The sequence below is a fragment of the Mastigoproctus giganteus genome, chromosome 13 (assembly GCF_048544385.1).
Source record: "Mastigoproctus giganteus isolate SK-2022 chromosome 13, ASM4854438v1, whole genome shotgun sequence".
NCBI classification, from domain to species: domain Eukaryota; kingdom Metazoa; phylum Arthropoda; class Arachnida; order Uropygi; family Thelyphonidae; genus Mastigoproctus; species Mastigoproctus giganteus.
The window spans coordinates 45,030,216-45,048,964 of NC_143587.1; the positions used below are offsets into that span (position 1 = coordinate 45,030,216).

At 38.5% G+C, this 18,749-nt stretch overlaps 1 protein-coding gene across 1 annotated transcript in view; it reads left to right on the plus strand.

Moving 5' to 3' along the window:
* LOC150076002 (endothelin-converting enzyme 1-like) overlaps window positions 1-18,749 on the plus strand; it is a 160,797-nt gene that overhangs the window by 88,245 nt on the left and 53,803 nt on the right. The window contains exon 10 of the mRNA XM_090388028.1: window positions 12,133-12,236. Within this exon, the coding sequence (XP_090244154.1) occupies window positions 12,133-12,236 (104 nt within the window). The remainder of the gene's footprint in view (window positions 1-12,132; window positions 12,237-18,749) is intronic.

Genomic DNA, 18,749 nt, shown 5'->3' on the forward strand with positions numbered 1-18,749 from the left:
TGTATGTAATTTCCAACTGGTAAAAATGATATTCTAATGTAGGTTGAAGTGCTTTATTCTTCTTTTGACAAGTTTTACATTACCTATGCACAATGCCACTCAAATAACATCTAAAGTCATCCTACAGAAATAGCATTATCCATGTAGTCCGTAGGCATGAGAAAATTGTTGTGAAGCCTCACCAAGGCCAAAGAAACAATTATTGTTCCTGATCACCTGCAGAAACCAAGATTTGACACTCAGAGGATTACAGCTCAAGGACCCAGCCAAGTTCTCTGACTCCTACTGAATCTTTTGTGCAAATTGTTTATCCAACAGAAGTTGGATAAACAATTTGCACAAAGAGATAGATAGTTAAAGGACAGAACTATGTAACCAGCTAAATCTTTCACCCTCCTAATAATAGCACAAGAAGAGTTGGTTCATAAGTTAAACCTTTGGTCTTTCTGATCTGTGTAACATAGTACCAACAAAAGCAGTCACTAATGAAGTGATAAGAATACCACAAAATGTTTGATTCACATCTATATGTAACTTCCAACGAAATAAACAGATAATCTAACCTAATTTGAAGTACTTTGTTCCATTTTTGACATCTCCTGTTTTTTGCCTGTTTTGGCCAAACACCCTACATTTTACTCCTGATATCAAACTTTTTGAAAATCAGAAGTTTGGCAGTGATGATTTCAAAAGCATTTTTCAAATTCTAGTTAGTATTAAGTAAAACTTTGTTTATAGAGAATATCCTAGTTAAGGTAAAGTGGAGATGTATTTATAAGAAGGCAGAAAAATATAACTGAACAGCTGTTTCTTTTTTTTTTTTTTTTTTCCCAATTTATAACTAATATCATCCACAGATATAAGGGATGAGGAATTTGAATATGGTGAGTACAATGTATACAGAAATGACAGACAGGACAGGAGGCGGGGCTGCAATTATGCTCTTTGTTAAGAAGTACCGCACTACCATAGAATCTAATACCATACCTTGACAAATGCAAAGTACTGCATATGGGTAGAAGTAACCCCAGAGAAACGTACCAACTGTGTGGTACTACACTTAAGGTGGTAGAAAATGAAAAAGACCTGGGAGTAATTGTGCAGTCAGATATGAAGTTTTCTGAGCAATGTAGACAGGCTGCTAGGGCAGGTCATGGGGTTTTGTCAATGATATATAGGAATTTTGCTAGCAGGGAAAAGGAGGTGATTGTCCCTCTGTATAAGGCAATGGTCAGGCCACGCCTTGAGTACTGCGTACAGGTCTGGAGGCCTCATTTTAGGAAGGATGTAGATTTGCTTGAGCGTGTACAGAGAAGAGCAACACGATTGGTGAGGGGAATGAAGGGATCCTCTTACCAAGAGAGGCTTAAGTTCTGCAAATTGCAGTGGCTGGAGACTAGACACCTGCGCGGTGATCTGATTGAGGTCTATAAGGCCTTGAATGGGTTGAGCACGCTGAATTCTGATGGGATCCTCCCACTTGTTCAGAATACGAACCTACGGGGACATAAGTTCAAATTAAGAAAGGATAGATGTAGAATAGATGTGCGGAAATTTGCCTTTAGCCAGCGGGTGGTTAATTGCTGGAACAAACTTCCATCTGTCGTTGTAGAAGTTGATAGGTTAAATAAATTTAAGGAGGAACTGGACAGGCATTTGGAGGGTATGGTGTGATTTTTTTTTTTTTTTTTTTTTGGCTGATGCTGCATAAGCTCCTACACTTGCTTTCTTGCATCAAGTGCCACTACTACTACTACTACTACTACTACTAAGGTAGTGCAGCCAGTTGATGTGGGTGGTCACTGATATTGAGTCAGTTTGGTGTGACATAAGCACTGGGAAAAAAATGAGAGTATAGGCCAAATGGTTGTGAAGAGTGTAATGAATAACTACACAGAAAAATAGACTGGGCCTGTAAATCAAATGTGTTATGGATTTTAACTTTCCAGGTATTAATTTGGATTGGTCGATCACATAGTAGCAGAACATTTCTTGATTTTTTGGATGACACTTTTCTACATGAGCAGAGAGAGAGGTAACAAGATAAAACAATATTCTTGATTTGATTATCATCAGTGATACTTCATGCATTAAGTATCTCCAGAGAAAGCAACCATTAGGTTGGCAGTGATCATAATCTGTTTATGTGGAATTTACTTAAAGATATAAATACTGTCAAGAGTAAAGGGAAGGGATATCACTTTACTAAAGGTAACCACAATGGTTCTAGACAGTTTATAAATTTGCTTCAGTGGGACCAATTGATGATATTACCAATGAAAATTCTAAATAGGAAGCATTTAGGAAGTAATAATAGAAGCTAATAGACTTTTTATATCAACTAAGAGATATTGTTTGTAGCCTAGGGGTAATTGTACAGTCCAGCATGAAGTTCTTGTAGCAGTCCAGACAGGCTGCTAGGCCAGGTAATGGGGTTCTGTCATGATATACAGGAATTTTGTGAGCAGGGAACAAGGAGAGATTATCCCACCGTATAAGGCTGCAGATGAAATGATGAAACTAGTGACAGGAGAAAAATGCATACGATTGTTATAAATTATCAGAGTATGCAGAATTTTACAGTAATTACAATCTAGTCTGCAATTAAGCACTAAGGGAGGTAGTGACTTGAGCTAAGACAGATTATGAGAAGCCTTTAGCTAAGAATGTTAAGAAAAGTAACAAAGATTCCATTTTTTTTTTTTTTTTTTTAATGTTAAAAGAAGAAGGAAAGGGAAAAACTACATTGGCACTCAATGGTCTATAATTACCTTTGTCGCCCTTTGATCCTCCTTTGTGAATTGGAATCACATTTGCACATCTCCAGCCCCTGAGTCCAAGGAAGCTCTAATAATTATGGTTAAGGGTTTGCTTACTTCCTTTGCTGCCTCCTTTAATATAACTGGATAGATCCCATCCAACCCAGGTGCCTTTTTTTATGTTTATCTTCAACAATTTCTCCTCCACTTCCCTCTCAGTTATTACAAAATCATCTATCTCACTGCCAGAGTTTAGTTCACCTCTGGCAATTCCCCTCCCTGAATAACTCCTCATGTGTGAATGTAGAGGCAAAATACTCATTTAGTTTGTTTTAGTTGGTATGTAAATATATCTTAGTTGGTATGTAAAGCCTACTAGCTTCCAAGATTAATTCTTTGAATGCCTCCCATTTTGCATTTGCTGTTGGTAACATCATCAGTTGGTCACACCGTATAGAATTGAAAAACTGTTTCAGACCACCGTAGTCACCTTTACGAAAGCAAAATCCCTTCCCTTTACCCCTGTGGTAGTTACCTCTTTGAGTAAATCCCAATTCAGCACACTGTGATCACTGCCACCTAGTGGTTCCTTTATCTGCAGATTCTTAATGCATGATGAATCACTACTGCTAATCAGATCAAGAGTATTATTCCTTCTAGTTGCCTACAGAACACGCTGATGTAGAAACACATAAAATGTAAGGAAGTGCAGCCAATCATCCAATAAATCCACAAAAGCCTTGCTAGTGTGTGAGTGACCAACCCACAAATTCCAGTCAATATCTGGGAAATTAAAATCCCCCATTATAAGACAATCTGATTTACTGGCCCACTCTATTTCCCTGAACAGTTTTTTTATTATACTCATCGGAGTCATTAGACCTATAACACACTCCTACTCTCAATTTTGATCTCCCAGTGCTTATGTCACACCAAACTGACTCGACACTACACTGTCCAGTGAGGTCGATTGGCTGCACTTCCTTACATTTTATGTGTTTCTTAACTAAAAGCATAACCCCTCCTCCCTTCCTATCCTGTCTATCCTTCCAGTACACATTGTACTCCCCAAAATCCAGTTCTGCATTCCTTATATCTGTATGACACCACATCTCTGATATCCCAACAATATCTGCCTTTGATGTTTTGACCAGCACCTTAAATTCATCAAATTTATTTACCAAACTCCTAGCATTGGTGTATACACAAGTATACATGCACCTGTTCCTATTCTTAGCTACCCTAACGCAACTCATGTGTTTACTTGTACCGCAATGACTTCCAGCAGTCTCTGAAATAATACCCTGCATCTTGTTTTCCAGGCTGCTGCTCATTCGAATAGAAGTAGTGCAAGAATCATTTTCACCTCTGCCAGCGGCTACTGTTAATCTATTAGTCCTTGTATCCCCCCCAAGCTAACAGTTTTCTGATCCATCTAACACTGCCTCAATTATATCAGCAAATATTCTTGCACCCTTTCTATTTAAGTGTATCCTATCCCTTTAGAAGCATTCTCTACTGTTAACAAGTACAGACCAGGCTGAAAAAAATTCTACCCCTTGAGCCTTGCACAATCTTTCCAGGCCTGAATTGATCGACAAAGCTGTCAGCATATACTCCCTCCTATCGTGTCTGGGCAGAATTCCAGACACTTTCAAATTCAACCCTAATTCACGGCTTTTTTCAACAGTGACCTGTACTTGTTAAGTAATTCCGCTGGTCTCCTACTCTTAATATCATTAGTGCCAACGTGAACAACAATATCACCTTTTGTGCCCTTAAAAGATGATATCTGCTCAACGTGGTAGTAGTGGTGGCATGTGATGCAAGAAAGCAAGTGTATGCAGCATCAGCCGGGAGGGAAGAAAAATCATACCATTCCCTCCAAATGTGTGCCTGTCCAGTTCCTCCTTAAATTTATTTAACCTATCAACTTCCACAACGACAGATGGAAGTTTGTTCCAGCAATTAACTACTCGCTGGCTAAAGGCAAATTATGCACATCTATTCTACATCTGTCTTTTCGTAATTTGAATTTATGCCCCCTTTGGTTCGTAATCTGAACAAGTGGAAGGATCCCATCAGAATTCAGCGTGCTCAACTCATTTAAGGCCTTATACACGTTAATCAGATCACCATCCAGGTGGCTAGTCTCCAGCCACTGCAATTTGCAGAACTTAAGCATCTCTTGGTAAGAGGATCCCTTCATTCCCCTCACCAATCTTTTTGCCCTTCTCTGTACACGCTCAAGCAAATCTACATCTTTCCTAAAATAAGGCCTCCAGACCTGTACACAGTACTCAAGGCGTGGCCTGACCATTGCCTTATACAGAGGGACAGTCATCTCCTTTTCCCTGCTAACAAAATTCCTATATATCATTGACAAAACCTCATGACCTGCCCTGGCAGCCTGTCTGCATTGCTCAGAAAACTTCATATCTGACTGCACAATTACTCCCAGGTTTTTTTCATTTTCTGTCACCTTAAGTTTAGTACCACACAGTTGGTACGTTTCTCTGGGGTTACTTCTACCCATATACAATACTTTGCATTTGTCAAGGTTAAACTTCAGTTGCCACCTTCTTAACCCATCTGCCCAAATTTTCTAGATCCCGTTGCAGTAGCACACTGCCATTACTGTCATTAACAACCCTGCCAACCTTTGTATTATCTGCAAACTTCGACACTAAGCCTGATATACCTTCATCAATATCATTGATAAATATACAAAACAGAGGACCCAACACCGAACTCTGTGGGACTCCACTAATAACATTAGTCCACGAAGAGCAGCACCCATTAATTACCACCCTCTGTCTTCTCCCACTCAACCATCCTTTTATCCATTGTAGCAACTTACCCTTAATACCATTCTGTTCCAATTTGTATAATAGTCTTCCGTGCGCAACAGTGTCAAAAGCTTTCCTGAAATCCAAATATATGATATCAAAATTATTTTTTGCATCCAGTTCCTTTGTAACCACATCATAATATCCTATCAAATTTGTCAGACAAGACTTTCCCTTAACAAACCCATGCTGTGTCTGAATTATTGCTGCAGTCTTGTCTAGATGATCCTGCAATGCATCTTTAACCAGTGACTCCATTATTTTACCTGGAACAGAAGTTATACTAACTGGTCTGTAATTTCTCGTGTCACCCTTCGATCCCCCTTTGTGAATTGGGGATACAGTTGCACATCTCCAGTCCATGGGGACCTCCCCTGAGTCCAAGGGTGCTCTCATAATTATGGCTAAGGGTTTTTCTTAGTTGCTTTGCCACATCCTTTAATATAACTGGATAGATCCCATCCACCCTAGGTGCCTTTCTTATATTTAACTTCAACAATTTCTCCTCCACTTTGCTCTCAGTTATTACAAAATCATTAAGCACCCTGCTACAATTTGATAACCTTCTGCCATTTTCAAACCTTAATAACTCCTCGTGTATGAATCTAAATGCAAAATACTCATTACGTTTGTTTGCTATCTGAGCATGATCATCAACAGTCGAACCATCGATGTCAAGTGGACCAATCAGATTCATCCCCTTCCTTTTAGAGTTTTTATAAGTAAAGAAATCCTTCCTGTTTTTCTTAACATCTTTTGCCAAAGATTTCTCATAATCTGCCTTCGGCTGCCGAACCTCTTTTGTGACCTGATTACAGACTAGCTTATATCTGCCATAGGCTTCTGAGTCACTTGATAATTTATATGCATCCCATGCATTTTTCTTCTGTGTCACGAATCTCATTAGTTCATTTGATAACCATTTAGGCCTAAACCTTGAACAATATTTCTTAATAGGTATGAAACTTTTAGTAGCTTCCACGATTAATTCCTTGAATGCTTCCCACTTAGAATTTACTGTTGGTAACATCGTCAGTTGATCCCACTGTACAGAATTTAAAAACTGTCTGATACCACTGTACTCATCTTTACGGAAGCAAAAACCCTTTCCTTTACTCCTGATGGTAATTATATTTTTAAGTAAATCCAACATCTGTACACTGTGATCACTGCCACCTAGTGGTTCCTTTATCTGCAAATTCTTAATACACGAATGATCACTGCTGATAACCAGATCAAGAGTATTACCCTCTTTGGTTGCCTCTCGAACATGCTGTTGCAGAAAACGATCATCCAATAAATCCACAAAAGTCTTACTAGTGTGTGAGTGACTAATCCACAAGTTCCAGTCAATATCTGGGAAGTTAAAATCTCCCATTATAACACATTCTGATTTACTAATCCACTCTATTTCTCTGTGCAATTGTTCATTGTACACATTCGAGTCATTAGGCCTATAACAGTGATCACAGTGTGCTGAAGTGGGAGTTACTCAAAGAGGTAACTACCATTAGGGGTAAAGGGAAGGGGTATTGCTTTCGTAAAGGCGACTACAATGGACTGAGACAGTATTTAAATTCTATACAGTGGGATCAACTGATGATATTGCCAACAGCAAATTCAAAATGGGAAGCATTCAAAGAACTTATTGTGGAAGCTACTAGGCTTTACATACCAACTAAGAAATATTGTTCAAGGTTTAGGCCTAAATGGTTGTCAGATGAACTAATAAGGCATATGGCAGAGAAGAAAAATGCATGGGATACATACAAATTAACACGTTACACGGACGCCTATGATAGATACAAGTTGATCTGTAACCAAGTTACAAAGGAGGTTAGGCAGGCGAAGGCAGATTACGAGAGATCCTTGGCAAGGGATGCAAAGAAAAACAGCAAAGAGTTCTTTACTTATGTAAACTCTAGAAGGAAGGGGATGAATCAGATTGGTCCACTTGAGATCGATGGGTCAACTGTTGATGACCCTGCTCGGGTAGCTAACAAACTAAATGAATATTTTGCATCGACATTCACACATGAGGAGTTATTCAGCGAGGGGAATGCCAGAGGTGTATTCAACTCTAGCAGTAAGCTAGAGAATCTTGTAATAACTGAGAGCAAAGTGGAGGAGAAATTGTTGAAGATAAACACAAGAAAGGCACCTGGGGTGGATGGGATCTATCCAGTTATATTAAAGGAGGCAGCAAAGGAGGTAAGCAAACCCTTAGCCATAATTATGAGAGCTTCCTTGGACTCAGGGGAGGTACCCATTGACTGGAGATGTGCAAATGTGACCCCAATTCACAAAGGGGGATCAAAGGCTGACACAAGTAATTATAGACCTGTGAGTTTAACTTCTGTTCCCGGAAAATTAATGGAGGCACTGGTGAAAGAAGCACTGCAGGATCATCTAGACAAGACTTCAGTTATAGCTAGGACACAGCATGGTTTTGTTAAGGGGAAGTCTTGACTGACCAATTTGATTGGATACTATGATGCAGTCACAAAAGAACTGGATGCAGGGAATAACTTTGATATTATATACTTGGATCTTAGAAAGGCTTTTGATACTGTTGCACATGGAAGACTGCTGCACAAATTGGAGCAGTGTGGCATTGGAGGCAAGTTGCTGCTATGGATAAAGGGGTGGTTGAGGGGGAGAAGACAGAGAGTGGTAATCAATGGACACTGCTCATCGTGGACTAATGTTATTAGTGGAGTCCCTCAGGGTTCAGTATTGGGGCCTTTATTGTTTTCTGTATTTATAAATGATATTGATGATGGTATATCAGGCTTAATGTCCAAGTTTGCAGACGATACGAAGGTTGGCAGGGTTGTCAAGGACACTACTGACACTATGCTGCTGCAACAGGATTTGGAAAGGTTGAGCAGATGGGCTTCGAGGTGGCAAATGAAGTTTAACATTGACAAATGTAAAGTACTACATATGGGAAACAGCAACCCCAGAGCAACGTATCAACTCTGTGGTACTACACTGACAGTGGTAGAGAATGAAAGGGACCTGGGGGTGGTGGTGCAGGCAGATATGAAGTTCTCTGAGCAGTGCAGACGAGCTGCAAGAGTAGCTCATGGTGTATTGTCAATGATATATAGGAATTTTTCTAGCAGGGATAAGGAGGTGATTATTCCCTTGTATAAGGCAATGGTCAGGCCACACCTAGAGTACTGTATACAGGCCTGGAGGCCTCATTTCAGGAAGGATGTAGAGCTGCTGGAACGAGTACAGAGAAGGGCAACTAGATTGGTGAATGGGACAAAGGGGTTCTCTTACGAAGAAAGGCTTAAGTTTTGCAAATTACAGTGTCTGGAAACTAGGTACCAGCGGGGTGATCTGATAGAGGTGTACAAAGCCTTGAATGGTTTGAGCATGCTCAATGCTGATGGGATTCTTCCTCTAGCTCAGAAAAATCACCTGAGAGGGCATAAATTCAAATTGAGGAAAGACAGATGTAGGATAGATGTGCGGAAATTTGCCTTTAGCCAGTGGGTGGTTGGTGGGTGGAACAGACTTCCATCCCTTGTCGTGGAAGTTGATAGCCTAAATAAGTTTAAGGCTCAGCTGGACAGGTATTTCGAACGAACAGAGGGGTGAAGTGGAAGTGGTTATTTTTATTTATTTATGTTACTTTTTTTTTTTTTTTTTTTTTTTTTTTGGCTGATGCTGCATAAGCTTGCTTTCTTGCATCAAATGCCTCTACTAATGCTAATGCTAATGCTAATAACACACTCCTACTCTTATTTTTGCTTTCGCAGTGCTTATGTCACACCAAACTGACTCAACAGTGCATTGTTCATCTAAATCAACTGGATGCACTTCTTTTGATTTTGTTTTTCTTAATTAACAACATGACACCTCCTCCGTTCCTATCCTGTCTATCCTTTCTGTCCACATTGTACTCCCCAAATTCTAGTTCTGTATTCCTAATATAAGTGTGACACCACGTCTCTGATATTCCAACAATATACACCTTTGTTGTCTTGACCAACACTTCAAATTCATAAAATTTATTTAATATACTTCTAGCATTGGTATACATGCAAGCATGCATGCACCTATTCCTAATTACTCTGACACATCCCATATACCCACCTGTTTCACGATGACTGCCATCAGTCCCTGAAATCCCCAGCACCCCTCGCTCCAGGTTGCTACTTCCTCTAATAGAAGTTGTGCAAGAATTACCTTCACCTCTGCCTGTGGCTACTTTTAACCTTTTAGTCTGTGAATCCCCCCCCCCAAGCTAGCAGTTTTCCGACCCACCTAACACTGCCTCGATAGCATCAGCAAATATTCTTGCACCGTTTCTATTTAAGTGTATCCCATCCCTGTAGAAGCAGTCTCTCCTGTTAACAAGCACAGACCACATTGAAAAAAATTCTACCTCTTGAGCCTTGCGCATTCCCTCCAGGGCCGAATTGATTGACAAGGCTCTCATCATGTACTCCCTCCTATCGTGTCTGTGCAGAATTGCAGACACTTTCAAATTTAACTCTAACTCACGACTTTTTTGCAACATTGACCTGTACTTGTTAAGTAAATCTGCACATCTCCTACTCTTAATGTCATTGGTGTGAATGAGTACAACAATATCACCTTTTCTGCCCTTAAAAGATGATATATGCTTTACAACGTCATCAACCTTTGTCCCTAGCAGACATACCCTGGTCCTGTTCCACCTATCCTTTTTATACACCATCTTCTCTGTTTCTCTGACAATAGCGTGCGTCACCAACAACTACTAGTTCCTGTCGGACCAGTGCATTCTGCCTTGGGGGGTTGCCACTGTGTTGCATAATTATCAAGTGCAAGCTCTGGTGTTGATGTGGGTAGCTGAGAGCTTGATGGTCCCCTCAATTTAGATCCTTCAAGCTCTCATATAGTCTCATAACAACGCTGAATTGTTGCCTGATTTCCTCACACTCCTTACATCGCGCACACACAAAGACATTCCTCTTGGCAATATCATGTCCTGTACCTGATTGCTACCCAAACAGCAAATAAGCAGTGCATTTTAAAAGGCTGTGATTCAGAGGGCAACTTCCCCCCCTCAGTTCTCCCCTAAGCCACAGCACTCCCATTAGCTTGAGCCTTGTGCTTTGCTGCTCTGGTCTGAGTCATGATTTCGATTCAATTTCAGTACAAAATTGTAACCCTAAACTTATGTCCCAATGCAGTTATAACACTATATATCTATATATTTATTTTTTTGTGTATCGAGTATTATCTCCAAGTTTCGTTATATAACTTCCGTATCACGGTTATGCATTAATTAATAATGCTTCGTTTGTAAAATCTAAGTCGTATGTATTTAGTTTAAAAAGTACAATTGTAATTGACAATGAAGGTTAACAAGATTAATAAATTTTAGTGATGAATTGATAATATATACTGTACTAAGCTAACGCTACCTAGTACGGGATATAACATTGTATCGTATAACAATGGCGGCAAGTTACGAATGGTAAATCTATGGACACTAAGTATTAATTAACTTCCAAAATCTCGCTATCTAAATTCAGAATAAACCAAGCATCTTGACTAGGTCTATAAGCTACTTATAGAAAATAATTTAATATAACAATTAAGTCAATAAAACAGCTAAATATAGCTAAAATCTGGCATTCGCCGGAGCTGCAAAACTTGTAAAACACATGGATTGGGTTGGATATCCTTACGGATACTAAATAATAACCTACAAAATCTCTATTGAAGTTAAAAATTAAACTAAGTATTGTAACTAGGAATACAAAGCTACTCTAAAAATAAGTTAATATGCCAATTAAGTTAAAAAAACAAAATATTTTTAAAAAATCTTCTCTATTTGCCGGAGCCGTAAAAACTTTGTCTGTACCTGATTGCTACCCAAATTATTTATTAATTATTTTAATTAAAAATAATTTAATTAATAAATAACAAATTAATTATTTTACGCTCGTTCCCAAATTTGCAACTGAGGCTGAAGCATGGATAACAGTATTTATCTATTTATCTCTATGTTGGACGTTTAGACCAAGCTTAATCAATCTTTTGGAGGAACAGAATGTTCCTCCAAAAGATTGATTAAGCTGCATTTTACTGATCATGTTTTCTTACTCTTCATGTTTTACTGATCATATATCTAACGCAGTAATGTGCTTTAAAATTAGTTTGTATTTAATTTCTATGTTAATGTCCCCTATATATGTATTGTATAATATTATAAGATCTACAATGTATTTGCAGCATTGTTTTTTTAATTAATATTAATTCAGAAAATTGATCATGTTTGAAAGATGTTTGTGTGGCCTGCAATGTATTTCTGGGATTTGGATTTAAATAGTTGGTTTTGTAATTTTTATCATTAATGTAATACAATATTTAATAATTTTTAGTAAGTTTATAAGAAAATTCAGAGATAGTGATGACAAATATTCCAGTTATGATGCTTTTTCTGTGAAAAATTTAATGATGCAGTTTATTGGTTTCTGTTGTATACTGATTTTTTTGTTTATTATTATTTATAGTTAAAAGTCCAAAGTGACCATTTCCAAAATATAGTTGAAGGAGAGCATGCCCTGAGGAGAATTCATCGAAATATGTTGGAGAAAGAAGTTATTCCTGAGCATAGGTGAGTAATTATTTTGTTTCTTGAGGATATTACAGATTAATTGGCGCCTCCGTAGCCAGGTGGGAAGGAGCAGTAGTGCGTAGCACATGCTTCTTGATTAGACCGGGGTTCGAGCCCATCACCATAGGTGCCTCCGTAGCCAGGTGGGAAGGAGCAGCAGTGCATAGCACATGCTTCTTGATTATTTGCAGTGCGTAGCACATGCTTCTTGATTAGACCGGGGTTCGAGCCCGTCACCACCAAATACGGAGGATGCTGAAAGGTCAGAGAATGACCACCGCATATCCCGGAGCAATATGGCCTTAGTTGCTAATGCTCCTAAAAACCAAATAACAACAACAACAGCTTCTTGATTAGACCGGGGTTCGAGCCCGTCACCACCAAATACGGAGGATGCGGAAAGGTCAGGGAATGACCACCGCATATCCCGGAGCAATATGGCCTTAGTTGGTAATGCTCCTAAAAACCAAAAATAACAATATAACAGATTAATTATGCAGAGAGTGCATTCATTATGCAGATTTTATAAGTAATTAATGTGATTGCTTTCTGCCTATATTAAATTATTTTCCTGCCCTCTCATGTTTTACTGAGTTGGTTTAGGCTGTGGCAGTAAAAATTTTATATGGCCCCTATATTTATTCAGCCCCTATTCACAAATAATCAAAGAATTGTGGAGTTCTCTTGTTAGTGCAGTCTCAATTATCTCCTTTTTAAATTCTATCAGAAACCTATTATGCCACTGAATCTCTTCACAATGCATATGTAAATCTGTGTTTTTATGAGTAATTTCAAGTACATATCAAATAATTCATCCGTTTTTTATGAATTTTCTTCAGATTTGTCTGCTGTGTACTGCCATCTGTTGTTGTTATTTGGTTTTTAGGAGCATTAGCAACTAAGGCCATATTGCACCGGGAATATGTGGTGGTCGTTCCCTGACCTTTCCGCATCCTCCGTATTTAGTGATGACAGGCTCGAACCCTGGTCTAATCAAGAAGTGTGTGCTATGCACTGCTGCTCCTTCCCACCTGGCTACGGAGGCACCGTACTGCTATCTCTTAGCTTTGAAAATAGCTTTGAAACTCAGAGAGAGACATCACCTGTTGGCTTGCCATTGTCTGATTTTGGCTTGCAAAAATTGAAATTGAAAATATTCTCTGGAAATAAGATCTGGAAGTTGATGAAATTAAATGATGAATAGATGTAGAGGATATTATTGTTTTTAAAAAAATAAATAACTGAGTTAATTTTTTAACCATTTTTTAAATTTCGATTTGATTTTTGACAGTAATTTTACTTTAATTCTGGGAAATCAAGTCAAAATAAGAAAAAAATTTATATTCAAAAGCTTTCATGTACAAGTTTTTAATTTTTATAAAACTAAAATTTCACGAAGAAACTTTTTACACAGAGCCCTACCCAATGGAAAACACATTTGGGAAACTCACTCATGGAAAGGCCAAACCAAGGGTAGTAAAAGTATTTATAAATCCTTTTTAAACTTAGCTGTCTGATATTGTGTTTCTCAAGCTAACACATTTCTAAGAATGCTAAATTCCCATGAGTAAATCTGTATACATCAGTCTAGACAATAACTCATGCAACATTAGGCCCCAAGGTTTCTCATGAATATTCTTCCACTGGTGATAGCATGGCTGCCACTCGAAAGCTTAAAAACACCATTGGATCTGATATGTATATCCAGTGCTGTAGTCATGAAATTAGCAGAAGGTATACTCTATGAATGTTACAAAAAGCAGAGTTTACTGTGCATATCAGGCTTATAAATCAAATTCCAGAAGGTATACGGCATATACCCATGTATAATATATACATATGGCATATTTACTTACTTATATAGGAGCCTCTGTAGCCAGGTGGGCAGGAGCAGCAGTGCGTAGCACACGCTTCTTGATTAGACCAGGGTTCGAGCCCGTGCCCACCAAATACGGAGGATGCGGAAAGGTCAGAGAATGACCACCGCATATCCCTGGAGCAATATGGCCTTATTTGCTAATGCTCCTAAAAACCAAATAACAAACAAACAAACTTACTTATATATACAGCATATATATTAAAAATAAAACTATATATTGCTTAAGAATCTAATTCTAATAAATTTATTTTTTAATTTTCAGTAAATATTTTAATATTTGTTTTTTTGTTTTTTTTTTTCAAGTTTGCCTTTCAAAAACCAGAAGGTATATGCTATTCACCTAAAAAATCCAGAGGATATATGGCGTATACCCTTCACTAGCCCTGTCTAGATCCCACTTGTGAATCAAATGTGTCAAATCCTGGTAAAGTCTGGTCGTTCTGTGATGGCAACATTCTCTGCTTGCACCATCATGCAGGCAGTACTGTTAGTAATCATGACTATATCTCTTCATTCAAGGTCTAAAAATGCTGTAAATGCATAGTATACTCATAGTTTATGAGTGTATGGGTGTATTGAGAATGGTTCAAGGAACAGAAAACATCCTCTCAACGGCACTCCTGTGAAAGAAAATTGCTTGTTGATGAGAGAGATCAGAGGAGGATGGCTAGAATTGTGCAAACAAACAGATGGGCCACAATGTCACACATCACGTCAGAATACAACCTTTGTGCGCAGAACAAAATATCGCAACGGACCACTAGTCGCACTTTGTCACGAATGTTCTACAACAGCCGACGGCCACATTACAAGATCTGTCTTGTATACCTTTGTTATCAATGAAGAACAAGAGAGCACGCCTCCTGTGGGCACAGCAACACCAGCACTGGACTATCGAGGATTGGAAAACAGTTGCTTGGTCTGACAAGTCGAAGTTCCTGGTGCATCATGTTGATGGAAGGCTCAGAATTTGGCAAAAACAACATCAATCCTTGGACCCGTCATGTCTGACAACTACTGTGCAAGGTGGTGTTGGTGGCAGTATGGTGTGGGGAATGTTTTCTTGGCACACGTTGGGTCCATTGATACCCATAGATTCACGTCTGAATGTCACATCGTACCTAAATATCGTTGCTGACCAAGTGCATCCGTTCATGTTTACAGTTTATCCTCAGTCAGATGGTTACTTCCAGCAGGATAATGCGACGGTGCACAAAGCCCGAATCACTATGGAATGGTTCCAGGAACATGACAATGATTTTTCTTTGCTGCAGTGGCCCACTCAGTCCACAGATCTCAATTCTATTGAACATCTTTGGGATGAGCTGGAAAGGGCTGTTCACTGCAGGCCTACACCTCCGTCAAATCTCAAGGAACTGCATGACACACTCATGTCTGCATGGTACTCCATTCCTGCACAATGTTTTCAGCATCTTGTTCAATCCATGCGTAGACGAATTCAATCTGTTTTGAAAGCTAAAGGAGGCTCAACATGCTGCTAGGTAGGTGTACCTAATAAAGTGGCAGCACAGTGTATGTGGTTAGTAAATCAGCGCTATAAAAGTAGTTAAAATTAACAACTGTTCAATATTGCCACACTGATTGAACTCTGCAATTTGCATAAACTCTTTTGATATAAAAACATCTTTGGAGGCACCTACTAAATTTCTGACTGTGGTAAAACCAATTTGTCACAATTTTTCAATGTGGAAATGATGATTTTGCTACACGATTTTGTCAATTTGGAGCACTTTTCATGCGATAAGGCATGGATGGTGCTTCAAATCGACACATCTGTTATTTAAACGGCGTTATTTTCTTGTATAACATGTGAATATATGTTTGTGAGTTTGAAGCTCCCTGAACCCTCACTAGCGGAGACAGACACTAACTTGTTGATCATTGCAATGGTGTCTTCTTTGTTCTCACACAAAGGCTCTCTGGGAGCATTATTTAGCCACAACAAAATGTGTGCATGTGGACTACTACGATGTTGAAATTCTATATTCATACTAAATATTTCTAACTGAAGTTTGACGCTAATGTCACTAACATACATTCGGTTGACTAAGTAGCAGGCGTGAGCCCACTACTTAGTCTAACTTTACGTCGTTCATGTCTTTGTTCACTAGCATTGCCTTCTGCATGAAGTTCGTGTCGCTCATATCATCCTTGCTAATATTGCACCCCTTATTCTGAAACTTGTACAATAGCTGAAGCAAGCGATTTCATTGGCACTCAGTGTCAAGAACATTGTAGGTTTACCGAGCTGTCTAATTATAGCAAATAGATCCTGCTTACATTGAGCCCAGTAGTAGGCAAGTTTGGAATTGTCCTTAGGAAGGCCAGATTGTTTTCGATGCAGCTGTTAATGTATTCTTTGGATTGAACTTACTCATGGATTAATTTGTATCTGTACCTATTATTTGAAGGCCACCGTCAAAATCTCTGTTTCTCAATCTCAATATTTTCATTGCTACATAATGGAGATGATATGGAGTAACACTGCATCGGTCAGATCTTCTGAGCTCGCTTGTTGCCATCATGAATGGAGTCAGAAATTCTCTCTGAACATTCTGAATTGTCCAAGATAAATGCTGGGAAAGGACAGTTCCTCTGCAAGCTTGTCAAACAGTAAGCTCTGCAGTATGTTAGTTTCTCCCAGGGCAATTCTAAGATATTTATGTTGCTCCACATCATTTGCTGTTGGGCAATGAAACTTTCTTCAATCGGAACCGCTTTGCTTATGTCATATTTAGCCAAATTAATTTCCATGTGACTGTTGTCAAAGAATGACTGATCTATCATGATTTGATACAATCGATCAAATATTGACCAAACATGTCGACCAAATATTGAAGCCGCACTTTAACCACTCGCTTTTTTACTAATCTAATCAAATGGCTGGACTTGTGTATTTTCTTGCATTTCATATGTATGTCTATGCAATGATCATTGTCAATCTCCCTTGGCAAACTATGGGCCATCATGTTCAATGAAACAGACACATTGATCACTTGGCCCAGAATGCCATTTTGTCCGTATGCGTGTCTCAGTTGCCTTATTTGCAGGAACAGTAAATGAGTAGAAATAAGCCTCTCTTTCACTAAATCCAACTTTGGTAAATGCGATAGACTTTCTGGGTAGGCAAAGCCATTCAACTTAGATAGTGCTGGAATGGTGTTATTTTTAAGTGATTCTCTACAGCTCTTACACACAAGGATCCTGTCGACATCAACATTGGGAAATGCAGTGCGTATCAATGGTACATCTTTAGCAGCTGGTTGCTTTGTGTCATTCTAGAATCATAGGTGATCACAAATGTAGCATACAGAACAGAAATCATTTTTCATAAATATCCTTTCAAACTCTCAATGTGCATTCTTGTGTAAATAGTAGTCAGTTAAGGTAGAGGATCTTGATCATTTAAACTCGTCTGCTCCGCAATTGGAGAAATGTTTCGTTGTATATAATTAATCTCACTTTGGGTACATTACTGTTAGATGGAGTGGCATTGCTGGTTCAAGGCGCTGCTAAATACAGTGCTTGATTTTTTTTTTTTTTTATGCAATCTCGATAGCCTTTGTCATTCTCACACACTCATTGCTACCTCCATCTTTATTTCCTTAGGTTGACTTGCTCGATACTCTCAACAACGGTTTTCATTTGACTTCAGCATCGTTGAACACAAAGGCTATAGGCAGCCTTTCACTACTTAGAAAATTATTGATGTGAAAACATCTACAGAGGCACCTAACAGTGGAATGTAACAAAAATGCAAATTTCAACAATACAAATACTTGTATTGTTGCAATCATACTATTCAACAAATGGCTACAGTTAAATGGGCAATTAGACTAATAACTTGGATTTTGCTAACCTCTTCCAAACATTGATTGAATAGAGTAAGTAGTGGGTGTGTGCATAAAATATTTCATCATTCATACTAAATATGATGCTAATGTCACTAACATAGATTAGATAGACTAAGTAGCAAGCATGAGCATAAAACTTTACATCGTTCATGGCTTCGGTTCTAGCTTTATTAAATTTTTAAAACAGTTCTGATTTTCGTCAAAAATGTTTTCACATAAAATATCTTTCATGCGTACAGGGTACAGACGCAGTTTTGTTTTTTTCTTTTTGACTGTCAATCATGTGTTGACTTGATGCACAATTTTATTTCTTTGCTTATGCTGAGGTTTGTTTATGTATGTTATGTATATGGAATAAACATTTAATGATTGAATCCTCAAAATTTTATCATTTTATCACATTCTTCCTATCATGGCACATCACTTTGATGTTGTATGTGCAGCAGCAAATACATTAAAGCCACTTTAAAAGGACACCAAATTTGCAATGACTGAAAAAAATTATTCAGAATGTGACACACCAGCAATTATCAATTCCAAAAGCAGCCTATTAGGAATGGTTTCAGAAGTGGCAGAGGTGTTGGGATACTATGCCAAGGAGATTACTTTCAAGCAGATCCAACCAAATAGCTAGCAAGCTTCATAATTCCCCAAATATTAATTCAGTCTGTGAAATATTTGATCAGTCTCATAAGTGGACCATAGAGCTCTGACAAAAAAAGGAAGTAGACCTTACTACACAGAAATATACCTGGTCTT